Source organism: Gymnoscopelus braueri (genome assembly GCF_963280865.1).
Source record: "Gymnoscopelus braueri genome assembly, chromosome: 4".
Classification (NCBI taxonomy): Eukaryota; Metazoa; Chordata; class Actinopteri; order Myctophiformes; family Myctophidae; genus Gymnoscopelus; species Gymnoscopelus braueri.
The window spans coordinates 8,926,842-8,943,457 of record NC_137605.1 but is presented as its reverse complement, the minus strand read 5'-3'; the positions used below and the strand labels follow the sequence as shown (position 1 = coordinate 8,943,457).

Below are 16,616 nucleotides of genomic sequence, written 5' to 3'. Positions count from 1 at the left end.
AATGAAGTAATACATTAGTAGTGTAGAAGAATAGAGGAAACACACATTTAAGACCTAATATTATGTAATTACAGGGATTATTACAGTTATTTAGGATCATATTATTATTATTGTGCAACTATCTTCTCTTCAGTGCTTTAAAAGACACATTTCTCCCTGAATCAGCATATTAAACTTTAAACTTTATTCAAATGCTATAGTAATAACAATGTTATAGATATTATGCACATGCACATGGTGTACTGTGAACCTTAGGTACTTTATTTGTGTTGTAATTTGTGACTAATCCAAAGTGTTTGAAAGAAAACACTATTTTAGTAGGCTACAGTATGTTTTCCTTGGCCTGGGGTTCTGACTTAAATGTGTCAATGGAAAAATCTTTCTTGTAAAAGTATCAATACTGCAATGTAGAAATACTCCGTTACAAGTAAAAGTTCGGAATTCAAAATGTACTTGAGTTAAAAAAAAGTATTGGTATCAAAATTTACTCAAAGTACCAAAAGTAAAAAGTACTCATTATGCAGAAATCTTTTATGAAAATAGCAGATCTTCAAGCTTAAGTACAGTACTTGAGTAAATGTACTTAGTTACTTTACACCACTGCCTCCAATAACTACAGATGTACTAATTATATTGTAGTAACACAGCCATACACATACAGATTGGTTTAAATAACTTTTTATTAATTGAATTAAAATGAGTACTGATTTGCATCTTTAAAAAAATAACAAATTAAACTGTTATGTTGCTACACAGAAACCAAAGAGTATATTGATGAAGGAGACGTGAATATAATTCTAGATGGCACCGGGAGGATGCTTTAATTCTTGCGATCTTTGTCAAATAAATGGCCCAGGGAAATAAAATAAGTCATCCCCCCGATCTATTATTATTATTATTATTATTACCCTTATTATTATCATTATTATTATTATTATTATCATTATTGTTATTATTATTATTATTATTAATAATAATAATTATTATTATTGATGTTGTTGTTGTTTTGTTATTGTTATTGTTATTATAGTTTTTATTGTTATTATTATTATTATTATTATTATTATTATTATTATTATTATTATTACACTTATTATTATTATTATTATTATCATTATTATTATCATTATTATTAATGAAATGTATGGTATTTATTTTTTATGGGACCTCTCCTTCTTCGACATACTCCTTGACACGGACAGTCTGTCCGTGTCAAGGAGTATATCGAAGAAGGAGAGGTCCCATAAAAAAAAATGGTGGTCACGTGGTGTTCACTTCCAGGTCTGTCCGGGACAGACCTGGAAGTGAACACCACGTGACGTAACTCCTTCTATTATGCTCGATAGATCCAAGATGGCGACCCCCATGGTCTCTGCTCCTCACTGACACTGTGTGACTTTCTGCCGTCCCTAGATCCACTAGATCCCTAGATCCACTGACAGCACCACTGATCACGCAAGGTGAGCACAACGACGCTGTCGCTCGCCGAAAATAGCCGATCTACAAGCTCACGACGATAGATTGGCTATTTTTCGGGAGGTTTGCCACCTTCAAATAATGGAGAAATGAAGGGGACCTCTCTCTCCTGTCGATTATATTGATTGATAGGGTTACATTTATTAATATCTGTTTTAGATCATTGGTTCTCAAAGTGGGGTCCTTGAGGGAGTTCCAGGGGGTCCCCAGCTAAATGATAGATTAGGCACCAAATGGGTCTGTAACTCTGAGAGTGTACAAATGGAACCAAATGGACCCATTTGTACACTCTCAGAGTTAAATTGACATAGATTTTACAATATAAATTGCAGTCCAAGTGATAGAAATGCCATTAAATGGGGGTCCGTAGCCCTAATGCATGTCAAACTGGGGGTCCTTGAAATTAAAATGGTTGAGAATCACTGCTAAGCCGTAAAAAATCTTCTCTTATGGGGGTCCCTGGCATATCTTTTCAAATGGGGGTCCGTGTGTTAATAAGTGTTAATTTGGGGGTCCTTGACATGAAAAAGTTTGAGAACCACTGATTTATATTGTACTGTCAGTGTCACAACTGTCTTTCCTTCAGCCCACAATCTGAAAGAATGGATGGAATATCAGCATGATTGATCAATTTGCACGGTTTGTTATTATTGCCTATAGCCAGTGGTGGAAAAAGTTTTATTTTTGCTTATGTAAAGTATCAATGCTGCAATGTAGAAATACTCTGTTACAAGTAAAAGTCCGGGATTAAACATTTACCTGAGTAAAAGTACAAAAGTATTGGCATCAAAATGTACCAAAAGTAGAAAGTATACTCTTTATGCAGAATGTCCCATTTCAAATGATTTTCAAATGTGTAAAATGTGTGATGATGTATAAAAATCTTTTGAAAATAGCAGATCTACAAGCCCACAATGCCTTGCGATGCGACACATTGTGAGCTTGTAGACCGGATATTTTCAAATGGCCGAAATATAGGGCTGAAGTAATAATAATAATAATCAAAATCTACAAAGTAACTAAAGTTTTCAAATAATTGTAGTTGAGTAAAAGTACAATATTTGCCTCTGAGATGTAGTGAAGTAGAAGTAACAGAAAATTGGAAATACTCCAGTAAAGTAAAAAATACCTCAAAATTGTACTTAAGTACAGTACTTGAGTAAATTGACTACGTTACTTTACACCACTGGTCAAAACTGTCTTAACCTTCAGCCCAAAATCTGAAGGAATGGATGGAATATCAAGCATGAAACAGTTTCACTGATTCAATCAGTGCAAACAATCAGATTGTTATTGCCTATGTTGGTTACTGTACAATATAGTAGATATGTAGGCTATAATATACTGTAGGTAGGCTAACAGCTGGCAATAAAATAAGTAAACAATATACCACGTCCACCTCTGGGGAAGTCTGCTCTTTGTATGCGAGAGCTGGCGAACATTTCTGGGAACTCAGATTAGCTCTTTATCTGCTCGGACAATACACAGAAATCTCCACAAATATTTTTAAATCTGAGATTTCTTTTTTCTTCCCTGAACACTATCAATTGCGCTATTAATCGAGTTGTATCGAAAAATGCATTGTTTTCCACTTCACATGGGGACTATATTTATTGTGTGTATTTTATTTTATTCAATTTAGGGAAAAAAATCTAATAAACAAATCACATCATCGTAGTACATAGTACCTACATCAGGGGGGCCAGGGGCCAAGATTGATACGGCAGGTGGCAAGAATTGACATCTCTGCTAGTAAATAAATACATCAGACGGGGATAAAGAAAGACCTACCTGTGACACTGCTGCTGCTTGGGTGTTCTGTGTTGTGACAATACAGGAAATGTTGCTCTCCTGAGGCATGCTGTGTGATGTCTGACAGGGAGGCCACTAGTCGCAAGCAACTCTTTTAGATCCTATTTTTAATATCTGGAATCGAGAGTTGCAATACCAACCCTTGACAGCCCATGCATCCAAATGGAAAAGTCCCATTTGATTGTATTAACCCATTAATTAAGACCTGGAACGCATCTGTGTCACTTTAGATTTCTTTGGCTATTAAAAAATAGCAGATATACAAGCTCATAGCGCGGCACCGAGTGCCGCGCTATGAGCTTGTATATCTGCTATTTTTGAAAAATCGTGAAACTTTTTTCTTTATAAAAAAAAAGAAAACTGAACATTTTTAAGAATTGCCTCAGGTCTTAATGCGTTAAACAACGTTAAACTCACCAACATTGCAGCTGTACGGAAAGCTTGGATTATGCTCTTTCTTTGTATCTGTCAAGTTTTTGTTTCATACAAATCCACCGTAGTATGAGCTTTCTGTCAATACATTCTGTGTAGGACGGTGATTATTTTTCTAAGTGCTGGAGTTTGGAAGCGCTCGTTGGAAGTCACTCTACGGTCCTGCGTACTGTACCACCTGTTTCAAAATCGCACATAATGTGAATGTTAGGAGGCAGCAGGAAGTTGCGTTATTGAAAACTTTTTCTAAAACGTGTTTCTAAACATTTCGAAGAAGAATCACCTGCACGGAATTTATTGACAGAAAGTAGCAGCTCATGTATTCGCTTCCATAAATAACATGTCTACGGTGGATTTTCATGAAACTAAAACTTGACAGATACAAAGAGGATAATCCCAGCTTTCCTTACAGCTGCAATATTGGTGAGTTTAACTCTCTCAGTGCCAAGCCACGAGTTATCCCGAGTTTTTTCTGAATGACCTCAGTGCCAGAACGAGTTATCCCGAGTTTTAAAAAATAAATAAAAAAATATTATTATTATTATTATTTTTATTTCTTTTGGAAAAAAATGTTCAGAACCCAAGATATCATTATCTGAAGATTTGCAGCTCCATCCACTCCTTGTTTAACTTATAACTGAAAAAGGCTGTATCTCGCTTCCTAAGCAATTTTTTTTTACCTTGGAAAAAAAAGAAAAATTGCTGGCACAGTATGAACATATTTTTTTATTTCATTGGCAATGAGAGAGTTAACGTAGCTTAATCCAATCAGATAGGACTTCTCTGTTTCGATGAATGGGCTGTCAAGGGTTGGTATTGCAACTAGATGCCAGATCGCATCATTGCATCTGAGTTGATTGCGGGCTAGGGTGTTCTGTGTTGTGACAATACAGGAATCTTGCTCTCCTGAGGCATGCTGCTGTGTGATGTCTGACAGGCCACCATGCACCATGCGCCACAGAAAAACATTCGCCAACATACCTTGCAGTTCGCGCGTTATATTAATTCCCACTGAATTGTTTGATTCTTCCCAGTTCTCAATCACGCCTGTACTTGTGCATGAGTTTTCTCTTCTGTTGTGGATGTGTGTCGGGGCCAGGTAGCAATGCTGGAGTCCGTAACTAGGGGCCTGAACACCTGACATTACAAGGGCAGGCACAGACAGGATTTGGCACAGAGATGTATGCACAGGAGCTCCTCCTACCAGTGGGTCCAATGACAAATTAGCTGGCCTTTCTAATACATTTTCCTGTGTTTTACTGTGTTCATTATTGTTGACTTCAGTGTTGATGTGTATTTGACACGTTTTAGAGATTTAATTGTCAATTACAGGACAATTCAGGTGATAAATCTAGACAGAGCATGAATTAGGCATTTTATACTCTGTCATACAACACTGTTGCTCGCAAAGAATAATACATACAAGCTCGTAAAGCTTGTGGATTTGCTATTTTTGGTGTGCGGCATGTCTTACGGCATAATATATAAATCAAGCACAATTAGATTTGTTATTACTAAATAGTACAGCTCTCGTCGACAAGATTTATCAACAATACGTTGTTAGTTTGTAGATCACTTCTTGTTGGAGAGCGACAACAAAGCATAGCAGAGTATGAATTGAGCTTCAGAAGACAAGCTGTAGCCTGGTTGTTAATTTATTGATAATATCAGATATGCCTTTATTGATTACATTGATACATTGATACATATTAACTGATTATTGATGATCTGTGTTCCAGACCATGGCGCTACACAAGCTGTTCTTCAGACTGAGACCAACGGTGAGTTGAAATACACCCCAGAACCATCTAATATCGATTTATTAATTGATTTTTGTTTTTATTGACAAAAGGTTTATCTTTTTTATTTATTTATTGGTGAAATGACATGACAAGACACAAGTGACATAAATGACAATAAGAGAAAAATAATTAATAATACATACATTCATTTTCAAAATCATACAACAAGGAAAATCACTGGGTCATGAAATTACGGTTGAAGATAATTCAGAAATCCGGACCAGATGGGGAGTGAATCTATCGCGTTAGTGGCCAGGGATATTGTGGTCTGTTATTAGGTTTTTCCAGTGAGCAATGTTTTATGTTTCCCTTTGATTTCCAGTTCATGAGGATAGTTTTCTTGGTCACAGGTAGACAAAATGTTTCTCAGATACATGATGATTGTTGTGTTCTTGTATGTGCAGGCAGCACAGGTCCAGCTCATACACACCGGTCTGTGTGAGCAGCAAGAGGTTCTGGCTGTGGCGTCTGAGCACACACAGGAACCTCTGTCCGTATTCAGGACCCAGGAGTCTGACCCGGTAAGTAGTACAGCTTCCAGAGGCTCTGGTTCAGTGGACCCACACTACTGAAGCCCGATAGGGGCATTCAGCACAAGTGACCAGACAGATCAGACAGAGAGTGTCCAACTAGAAAAATGGATCATGGACAATCTAACTTGTGAAAATTTTTAAATAGGCTAAAATGTAGGTTTCTCTAGTGTCCTTTGGTGTCCTTGTATTTTAGGTCAAAACTAGGCCATTTTTACCATTAATGTTTTATTTTGTTTTGTTGCTTGTTTTCTGTTTGGAGACTACGGATTGAAATTAGCATTCTTGCTAAATTTGGTAGTATTTGTAGTATTTACACTACATTCGCATGCAATGTTCATCAATATGCGCTGTCCCGTCCGAATGTATACATAACAAATATGATAAATGATGTACTTATTTAAAAGGAGTGACAGACCATCAGGTCCCTGGTTCGAATCCTTGTATTACCTTGAGCAATGCATTACCTTAACCTGTACCTTAACCATCTCGGCGTGAACAGTAGAAGACTTTGGGCATAAATATGTGGCCGTGTGAATGTTAAAGGCTCAAGAGTATGTGTAGTATGAAGTATGCACCTTTGAAATGAGATAGTTGATTAGTGATATTAGTCAAATGCACAGGAAAAAATGCAACAGAGCAGTCATCTTCTGCATGACCTGTCCTTAACATTTTAAATATGTAAATCCACACCAAGCACTACAACTATGACTACATTGTTCACCACTGTAGTCGTTATAATAGTGTGGACTTGAGTTCCACTTGAGTTAGAATCTTTATAGTGATAGTTTTTTTTACTGTACAGTAAACTAAAGAAATGAATGAATGCTGTTGCAGCATAAAGTGTTCAAAGCCCCCATGCACATGAATATTTAAAATGTCTGTCAAACCATGTATATTTGTGTTTGGTCTTCTCAGTCGTGTCACTCTGAGAAACATGCAGGACAATACTACAAGTTGCCCCCCGCGCACCTCAAGACCCTGTTCCCCCACGGCCTGCCGCCTCGCTACCAACAGCAGGTGAGAGAGAGAGAGAGAGAGAGAGAGAGAGAGAGAGAGAGAGAGAGAGAGAGAGAGAGAAAAAAGGGGGGTGGGGGTGAGAGAGGGAGAGATCTGCACTTCGTTTACCAACTTCACACCATAACCCATTCAATCCGAGTCGGATTGAATTAAGCTATATATAGCACCATACGTTTTTCTGAAAGCTGTTTTTTTTTTAGAAGGCATTTTTAGAATGAGGCCTCAGGTGGGTTAAGGTCTTTACACAGTGGGGGCGTGGCAAGTAATAATACAAAAATGTGTCGCTTTATCACTTGTGTTGTGTGTTCGAAAAAAAGTTTCGAACTAAAAAATAATAATCAAAATAATCATATTTGAACTGGGGACCCCACAGATAAATATTGTGAAAATAGCCGATCTACAAGCTCATAACACATCGCGTTGCAAGGTGCTGTGAGCTTGTAGATCGGCTATTTAAAAATTATATTATTATATATGAATTATTATATTATTTGGTCAATGTTTGACCAGTTTTTATAGTATAGTTTGTTGATGACTTTTGATGCAGTAATGGTATTTTTTTAGGTATTAAAAAGGTCTTAAAAGTCTTAAACTGTCATCTGGGGACCCCCCCCAAAAAAATCCGCGGGCAAATGCATATAATTTTGGGGACATGAAAGAAGTTTGAGAACCACTGATATTATAGCAACAGAAATGTTTATTTAAAATTTTAAACCGTTTAGAAGACCCTAACCCCAGAAGCAAAGATTTGAAAGCGAATTTTCACGATTTTTCAAAAATAGCAGATGTACAAGCTCATAGCACGGCACTCGGTGCCGCGCTACAGTATGAGCTTGTAGATCTGCTATTTTTGAATATCCCAAAAGAAATCTGAAAATGACACGGATGCGTTCCCGGTCTTAAAGGGTTAAGAAACAAGTCGTGTTTGCCGGCCAAAGCTTAAGATTTAGCCATCAGATGTGTTCCTGTGTGTTTGTGTGCAGGTGAAGACATTCAATGAAGCCTGTGTGATGGTCAGACCGCCTGCCCTAGAGGTCATCTCCTACCTGAAGAGAGCCGACTACAGCAAACCTGCCCTCCGATACCTGCTGTGTATCCTTTGAAGGCCATTATGACCCATCAAGATCCTCATTTAGCTAGTTCTGAGTAGAGCTGGGCAATTAACCGATATTTAGAACCAACGACCGAATAATCGGGAAGCAAGGTGTTTTATTTTCTTGTACTGTATATCAACGAATACATAAAAATCGACATAAAAAACATATTTGGTAGAATAGATTAACCAGTCTGATTAACCCTGTATTATACTTTGTTGTACAGTGCTGGCGTACAATAAAAAAACATAATAGCAGATCTACAAGCTCACAACATCATGTGAGCTTGAAAAAAATCATTCATTAATCGTAAATGAGGCAAAACTTTGAAATAATCGTGTAGTGTTACTGATTTGTCATAGTCATAACAATGCATGCCCTTTTATACGTTATTACAAGTACTTACAGATGCAGTTTTGTATTTATTTTGGTATGAGTAAGATAGCCATAGACATAGCATGTCCCCCACATTGAATTCAGATTTTTAGGTAATGTTTAGGTCATTAAGCCACGGTACGCATCGTTAAGCAACATTAAGTCAAATTAAGCAACATTAAGTTATAAATTAAGCCACATTAAGCGACATTAAGCCAAAGTAAACCTCATTAAAGCCACTTTCAGACATGCACTGTGTTATGGAAGTTTTCCAGAGTTCAAATGGAGGGGCTGTATGTATGAACGCAACATTCCCGTTGCATCAGTAGGATCGGACATACAACAGATTTAATGCGGGCAGGACCCTTGGCTTAAGTCCGGGTAATGTCCGATTTGGCTCAAGCTGCTTTATGTCTGAATGCACCCGGTGATAGTCTGGTGAATTTACATTCAGCGAGTGGACGTGTTGTTGATGACGTTGACGAGTGGAGCCTCCGCTCCTCCTGGGGTGTTTGGAGAGAGATACAGTAGTTAACTGAAATCCACTTTCATTCTGCTTTTTATTAGCATTTGAGTTGGAAATATTCTTCCATGAAATGGCTCATAAGCGAAACAAAACATGAGCGTCTCTTTAGTAATTGTAGACGAGAGCTACACGTGCACTTGTTGTCTGTACATAAAGACCAATGTAATTTTTCCAGCTCGGAGGACGGACGGCTTTTTTGAATTTAAAAAAATAATTTCTTATTTGTACTTTTAACTGTTGTGAAGGCTGGTGTTGAATCAGTAGTTTAATTGTCAGATAGTTTCAAACCTCATTAAGCCTTTCCTGTTCTCCCAGAGTATTTATAGAGTGTGACCTTTGACCCCAGTTGTTTGTATCAGATGGATTGAAGGGCTCTGGAAAGACGATGTCCCTTTGTCACACTGTCCAATACTGTTCCACACAAGGATGGCTGGTACTACACATACCTGACGGTATGCGCACACACACACACACACACACACACACACACACACACACACACACACATACACAGGGGTAATCTTTCCCACTTCCTTAGACACACACAAGATTTCCACCTGACAGCGACAATATTAGAAAATAGAAACATTTATGTTTGCACTTCACTGCCCTGTTCAAATCAATCAATACCAATAATCAACAGCAGTCTAAAATCTGAAACAAAGTACCATTATAAAGCCTATTTCAGCAAGAAGAAAAGACCTGAGGCCGATTCTACAAATGCTTTCTAAATCAGTAGTAAAATTATTCTTCAACTCAACATAATAACAACATATAACAATAGTTGGATATATTTAACATTTTTACCTCAAATCTTTGCTTCTACAAAATGTTTTCTAAATCCTAATATCTTTTTTCTTTTCTTTTTAAGGACCACCCTAAATAATATGTATTTGTCCGCGAACATCCCCCCCCCCATCTAAAAATATTTTGTTCCAGGGACCCCCAGAAGCAAAGATTTGAGTTAAAAATGTATATATATTCAAAGATTTGCACACATTCTCACGATTTTTTAAAAATGTAAAAATAGCAGCTATACAAGCTCATAGCATGAGCTTGTATATCTGCTATTTTTGAATAGCCCAAAGAAATCTAAAAATGACACGGATGCGTTCCCGGCTTAAATGGAGGTTAATGGTGGCAGTGGAGAGTTCATCTTGCTCCTCTCTTGTCCCTGCAGCTCACCTGTGGGTGAAGAACTGCAAGGAGCTGCTGGCGTCGTCCTTCAACTCGTCACGCTTTGACCAGCCGCTGGAGGCCTCCACCTGGCTACGCAACTTCAAAACCACCAACGACCACTTCCTGTCCAAGGTAACCGTGGATACCAATCAGTATCCAATCAGGAGAGAGAACTCATGCAGCATGCAAGATCAACAAGTGCAGTAATGACACTTAAGAAATGAGCTGACAAGATTGAAACTGGAACACTATCAAATCGAAGCTGGTAAATGGCTTCTCTCTCCTATGACTGGCTGAAATTGGCAACCCACTTGAAAATGTATCTTCTGTTTATTAAAGAGCTGGAGGGATGGAAAGACCCCTGTTACTGAACAAACACTCTATAGCAGTGGTTTTCAACCTTTTTCATATCAAGGTCCATTATTTATTCGGCATTACGGACCACCGTTTGATGAGATTTAGCCTCTCAGACCCAAGACTTAGAATATTTTGTCACAATTCCATGCTGTATTGATGTTTGTACCAATAGGAGAGATAATAACAGGCAAACGTTGATCAAAAGAACAATTCTTCTACATTCTCTATTTGTGTAGACTTCTTGTAAATTAAGTAATGCAGATGTTAAACAATAATTTAACTCTTGAGAGTGTAAAATGAAACCAAATGGACCCGTAAGGAGTCTCAAGAGTTAAAGATCTATAAGGGTCCATTTGGTTACCAACTCTCCATCATTTAGCTGGGGACCGCCTGGAATCCCTTCAAGGACCACTGGTTGAGAACCACTGCTCTATATATATCAAAATATAGAACTTTAGCTTAAAAAAAAGAAAAAGAAAAAAAAGAAACGTTTTGTTTTTACCCCAAAACATCACTTACCCTGCCTAAGACATAGAGTGAGCTTCACACAGTTCACGACTGTTTCCTCTTTGAGTAAAGTAATGAATTGTAGCATCAGCTTGTAGATCATCTCTTTTTCATGCGCAACACTGGCTTGCAACTAAGTATGTATAACTCGGTTAAAAATGGCATTCATGAAATTGCTGTCCAAAATGTTTTATGTCCTCACAAGTATAGTAATACAGACTCTGTGTGTGTGTGTGTTTATCTACATGGACGATACCTGCCTCTTCCTCAGCTGAAGACGACACATCGGTACGTGTGGACGAAGAGGGAGTTCACTGAAGAGGGACGACCACTGGGGGAGCTGGTGGACCAGGTGAGTCCAGGTGGTTCTTTCTCCATACAAGGCACCGCTCCATCACCTCTCACCCCAGCAGTAAGAAAAGCACCAGAAGTCTTGGACCCCAAGAGACCAGAGATGAGACCCTCTACGACAGTGGTTCTCAACCTGTGGGTCGGGACCCCCAGGGGGTTCCCCACATGATTCTTTTAGGGTAGTCCCCAGATGACAGTGAAGTGACAATTTAAGGGCTTTTAAGACTTTAAAAGATATATTTATTATGATAATATTTTTTGTAATAATAAAGAGGCAACATTTTAAAAAAATAGCTGAACTACAAGCGCACATTGCGAGGTGTTGTGAGCTTGTAGATCAGCTATTTTCACAATATTTATCTGTGGAACCGAGTCAAACTAAATGTAGTCTCAACTCTATAATTCCAAGTGCTTGTCAGGTTTGGGGGTTCCCAGTTCAAATATGATTATTTTGGGGGGTCCCCAGTTCAAATATGATAATTTTGGGGGGTCCCCATTTCAAATATGGTTATTTTGGGGGGTCCCCAGTTCAAATATGGTTATATTGGGGGGGTCACGGCCTGAAAAGGTTGAGAACCATTGAGAATTCAAATCAGAATCTGCTTTATTGTCACATCACAGGTTTACAGAAGTAAAAGTGGGTGAAATTCATTTTCGTGCATAGTTCCCATCGTATCGTTATTTCCATAGAAAAAAAGAAACGGAAGAAGAAGAAGAGCGGAAAGGAGATCAAACAAGAGAACAGATTTTTTTTAAATCTACATATATACACATGGTACCATTGCATCACTTCACAAATTCCCCAAATGTTCACCGACTTCACTGACTTCAGGTTGCTGCCTGCACCCAAGTACAAAACACTGGTGATGGCCAACAAGGCAACCAAGGGCATGGTACCCCCATACATTCAATATATGATCCAACCCCACAACCCTTCCACACTCACTTACATCACATTACACAGGAAGTGTGTTTGAACCTGCCTTTATATCATAGCTCCACACGTCCTGTAACTCTTCTCCCTCATGGCTTCCAGGCTGTGGTATAAACTCCTCCTTGCAGTCAGAACTGCAGACTCACTAACCCAATTTCCACCACGGTTTAAACTCACCTCTTCAGACTCTACCTCACCCTCTAGCACTCCTCCTTGTATCACTTATTGTAAGCTTTCTTTCGATGCATGCTAGTGTACTATGCAGCTATAAATAAAAAAATCACACCCTGTGTGAAGTGGGCGGTGTCTTGCTAGCTAATCACAATACTGAATGGAGTCAACCAATCATGTACAAAAAATAAATACATTTATTGAAACACTCTTTATGATGGACGAAACCATAACTTAAAAAAAACCAATTTATGTTTTTTTTAAAGTTATGGTTTCTTATATAGGGCTATGCACATGTGTCATGTGACACTGGCCAATCACAGTCCTGAATAGACTGTGATTGGCCAATCACGGTGCAGGGTTAGGCGGGGTACTTTTTGGCCAATCACAGCGCAGGATAATTGTACAAATATCCAAACCTCACTTATAGGGGCGGTTTCACCGCCCAAAAAACATCACATGGATGCACCTGGGACGTATCATCAGTGTTGTAGCCTGGGGTGGACGGGTGTTTCGGGACTTGCAACATACACCCTCGCCCAGGTGACCCAGCCGGGGGGTTGATCAAGCCCCTGACTTACGCTCAGTCCTCTTGGGGAAAGACAGGGCCCCTCATTCCGCTTCTCCGTAACTACTTTGCCGGGACCAGGGGAGGCTCTGGCACGTGGAGGGACTAGGCTCTGTAGATGGCCTCCTGTCCGGGCCCCTCCTTCGTCTCATCCAGGTCCAGGACCTGAGCGTTGCACCAGACCCCCCCACTGAAAGGCCCTCCTTAAAGGCCTCACCGTGGGTTTGTTGGGCTTCTTCCTCACGGAAGACACAGGCTGGGGCGCCAACCCATGCTGCTCCCGGGTCTACATTCCGGCTGTGAACCGTCTCTCCGGTGGTCACCAGAGTGTTCCTGGTTGTCACGTAGTCTATTCCTATGAGCCACTATAAATAGAATAACTATAAATACAATACTATACTGTATGTATGTTGGCTAGTTTTTGTTTGTTGATTTGCTTGACCACAAATGTTAAGAATGTTATTTAGATAACCTTTTTTCTTCCAGGGTATATGTTATTGTTTATTAGCAGTAGTGATGTATATATTTAATGTTTTCAGGGTATATCTCGTGTGAAGAGCAGTAATGATGTAAATATTTAATGTTTTCAGGGTATATCTCGTGTGAAGAGCAGTAGTAATGTATATATTTAATGTTTTCAGGGTATATCTCGTGTGAAGAGCAGTAGTAATGTATATATTTAATGTTTTCAGGGTATATCTCGTGTTAAGAGCAGTAGTAATGTATATATTTAATGTTTTCAGGGTATATCTCGTGTGAAGAGCAGTAGTAATGTATAAATTTAATTTTTTCAGGGTATATCTTGTGTGAAGAGCAGTAGTAATGTATATATTTAATGTTTTCAGGGTATATCTCATGTGAAGAGCAGTAGTAATGTATATATTTAATGTTTTCAGGGTATATCTCGTGTGAAGAGCAGTAGTAATGTATATATTTAATGTTTTCAGGGTATATCTTGTGTGAAGAGCAGTAGTAATGTATATATTTAATGTTTTCAGGGTATATCTCGTGTGAAGAGCAGTAGTAATGTATATATTTAATGTTTTCAGGGTATATCTCGTGTGAAGAGCAGTAGTAATGTATATATTTAATGTTTTCAGGGTATATCTCGTGTGAAGAGCAGTAGTAATGTATATATTTAATGTTTTCAGGGTATATCTCGTGTGAAGAGCAGTAGTGATGTTGTGGGAGCGTTGATGAAGGAACTCAGGCTGCAGAGCGGACAGCCGGACGCGGGCTTCCGATTGGCTGTTGCTGTGGACGGGGTCAACGCCCTCTGGGGTCGGACCAGCATCAAGAAAGAGGATAAGAGTGAAGTGAGAGTCACACGCACACGCACACACACACACACACACACACACACACACACACACACACACACACACACTTCCATTAATTCTCTCCTCACCCCTCTCTTATCTTGAAGGTCATGATGATGATGATGATGATAATAGTATTAGGAAGAACAATATACACATTTGTGTTGCACCAACCAAAGCTCTCTCTCTCTGTCTCTGTCTCTCACTCTCTGTCTCTGTATGTCTCTCTCTCGCTCTCTCTCTCTCGCTCTCTTAGGTGTCTCCAGATGAGCTGACTCTGGTTCATAACCTCAGAAAACTGATGAATAATGACTGGGTAAAGGTTCATTAAAACTACTACTAATATATATGTTAATATCATCATTTATTTTCATAATAATAACGTGAGTATTTTGTCTGTCTCTTCAGTGCGGGGGGGCTGTCATAGCCTCTCTCTCCCAGACGGGGTCTCTCTACAAGCCCAACACCGCCTACCTGCCCCAGGAGCTGCTGGGAGAGGTCAGTACGGTCGTCACCATCATTGACAATACATTTTCATTCAAATAATTGTGATTAACGATTTAAGTGTGTTTTTGGCCTTGAACATTGGAACATATAAAAAAAGCCTTTTTAAACAAAAAGTGCACAGTGTAGAATAAACAAATAACTTAAAAATACAAAGAAGTGACTGACAGTGACTGGTACCAATAATCAAAATAAATAATGTACTATGGCCAGAATAAGCCTAATTATTGTATACTAATGTTTTTGGCATTAGTATACAGGTCTATCAGGGTTCATCTCTATTAAATGCAAAACATTTTTAAAAACGGCATTCATAAAATTGCCATTATGAAATGTTGATGTACTCACAAGTATATTAATACTGTACGTGTGTGTGTCTCTTTTTCTCTCAGGAGGGTTTTGACAACATGGATCCCTTCATCCCGGTGTCGGTTTCGAACTACAGCGAGAAGGAGTTTGAGAGCTGTTACCTGTATTATGTGGACCGCTGCTGGCTACAGCACGCTCACAGTGAGTCACAATGACATCATCACAATGACATCATCGCATGACATCACCAGCATCGTTATCACGTTGGATATATTTCACTGTTTTTCAATGTTGGGTCCGTGGACCACCAGAGGTCTATATTAACAAAATATTAGATTTGAAGAAATGCCAAAAATAGCAGATCTTCAGTACGAATAAATAAAATAGTGTTAAGGGATTCATCAGACAGATTTGGCTTTATAAAAAAAATAGAAATAGAATTGTTACATTGATATATGAAGAATTTATATGAAGAAACATATATATAAAGAATTTCCGTAATTTGATTAAGTGAATAAGTGTGTTGTGTTTGTGTGTGGACACATGTGTATGTAGATTGACATAGCTGTTTTTAGTCACGCTGAAACGTTTTGTGTGTGTGTTTTTCAGGTCGAACAGAAGAAGGGAAGAAGGAACTCATCTTTCTGAGCAACAGAAACCCAGCTGCTCTGGAGAGACTGAGTACATTTATCTGAACACACACACACACACACACACACACACACACGCGCGCACTCAAATATCAGTGTCCTAAAATGTGTCCTTCAAACGTAACTTATGATGGTTAATGATTATTGTCTCTTTCATAATAAAATGTCCTACAAAATACATAATGTTTTCTGTTTTATTGAAATAATTATGAATGGATTGCCATGTTAAAACAAATATGCTTATTTATTAGTGTATTGACTCACTAAGGTTCAATGATGTTCGTAGGATAAGCCTACAGTCAAATATTTACAATAAAGCTAATTTCAACTGGAAGTTTTACTGTTATTTTTCTATTTTCATGCTATGGGCCTGTTCTGAGCTAAGCCCTTCAAGTTCAATACCTTATTAATACGTACCTTGCTTTAATGTTATTTCAGTGTGTTTCAGAGACACAAAACAACAGCAACATGCAAGTGGAAATAGAACCACATCAAATAAATAAAAATCCAAATCTAGTATAAAGACGGCAAAACAATCAAGTGAGTTAAACTGATTATAAACTTTAAGCTATGCGCTTTTATTCTGTTGTATCTTGTCCAACTGAGTAAATAACAGACTGCCAATTAATATTTAAGGTCCGGGTGTGTCATTATGCATGGCTTAGGGAGCCGGAGGCCTCGGTTGTCCAGTTTTGATTCC

The 16,616-nt window shown here is 38.5% G+C and overlaps 1 protein-coding gene across 1 annotated transcript; it reads left to right on the top strand.

The window, feature by feature from the left end:
* The first annotated feature begins 1,322 nt into the window (after positions 1–1,322).
* dap3 (death associated protein 3) lies at positions 1,323–16,092 on the top strand. The gene is made up of 13 exons (XM_080426088.1): positions 1,323–1,460; positions 5,460–5,501; positions 5,927–6,043; positions 6,971–7,072; positions 8,056–8,164; positions 9,427–9,519; positions 10,248–10,378; positions 11,382–11,462; positions 14,286–14,450; positions 14,710–14,769; positions 14,862–14,951; positions 15,350–15,467; positions 15,876–16,092. Exons 2-13 carry the CDS (start codon positions 5,463–5,465, stop codon positions 15,959–15,961), a joined length of 1,191 nt encoding a protein of 396 aa, XP_080282214.1. The 5' UTR covers positions 1,323–1,460; positions 5,460–5,462; the 3' UTR covers positions 15,962–16,092.
* Positions 16,093–16,616: the final 524 nt, after the last annotated feature.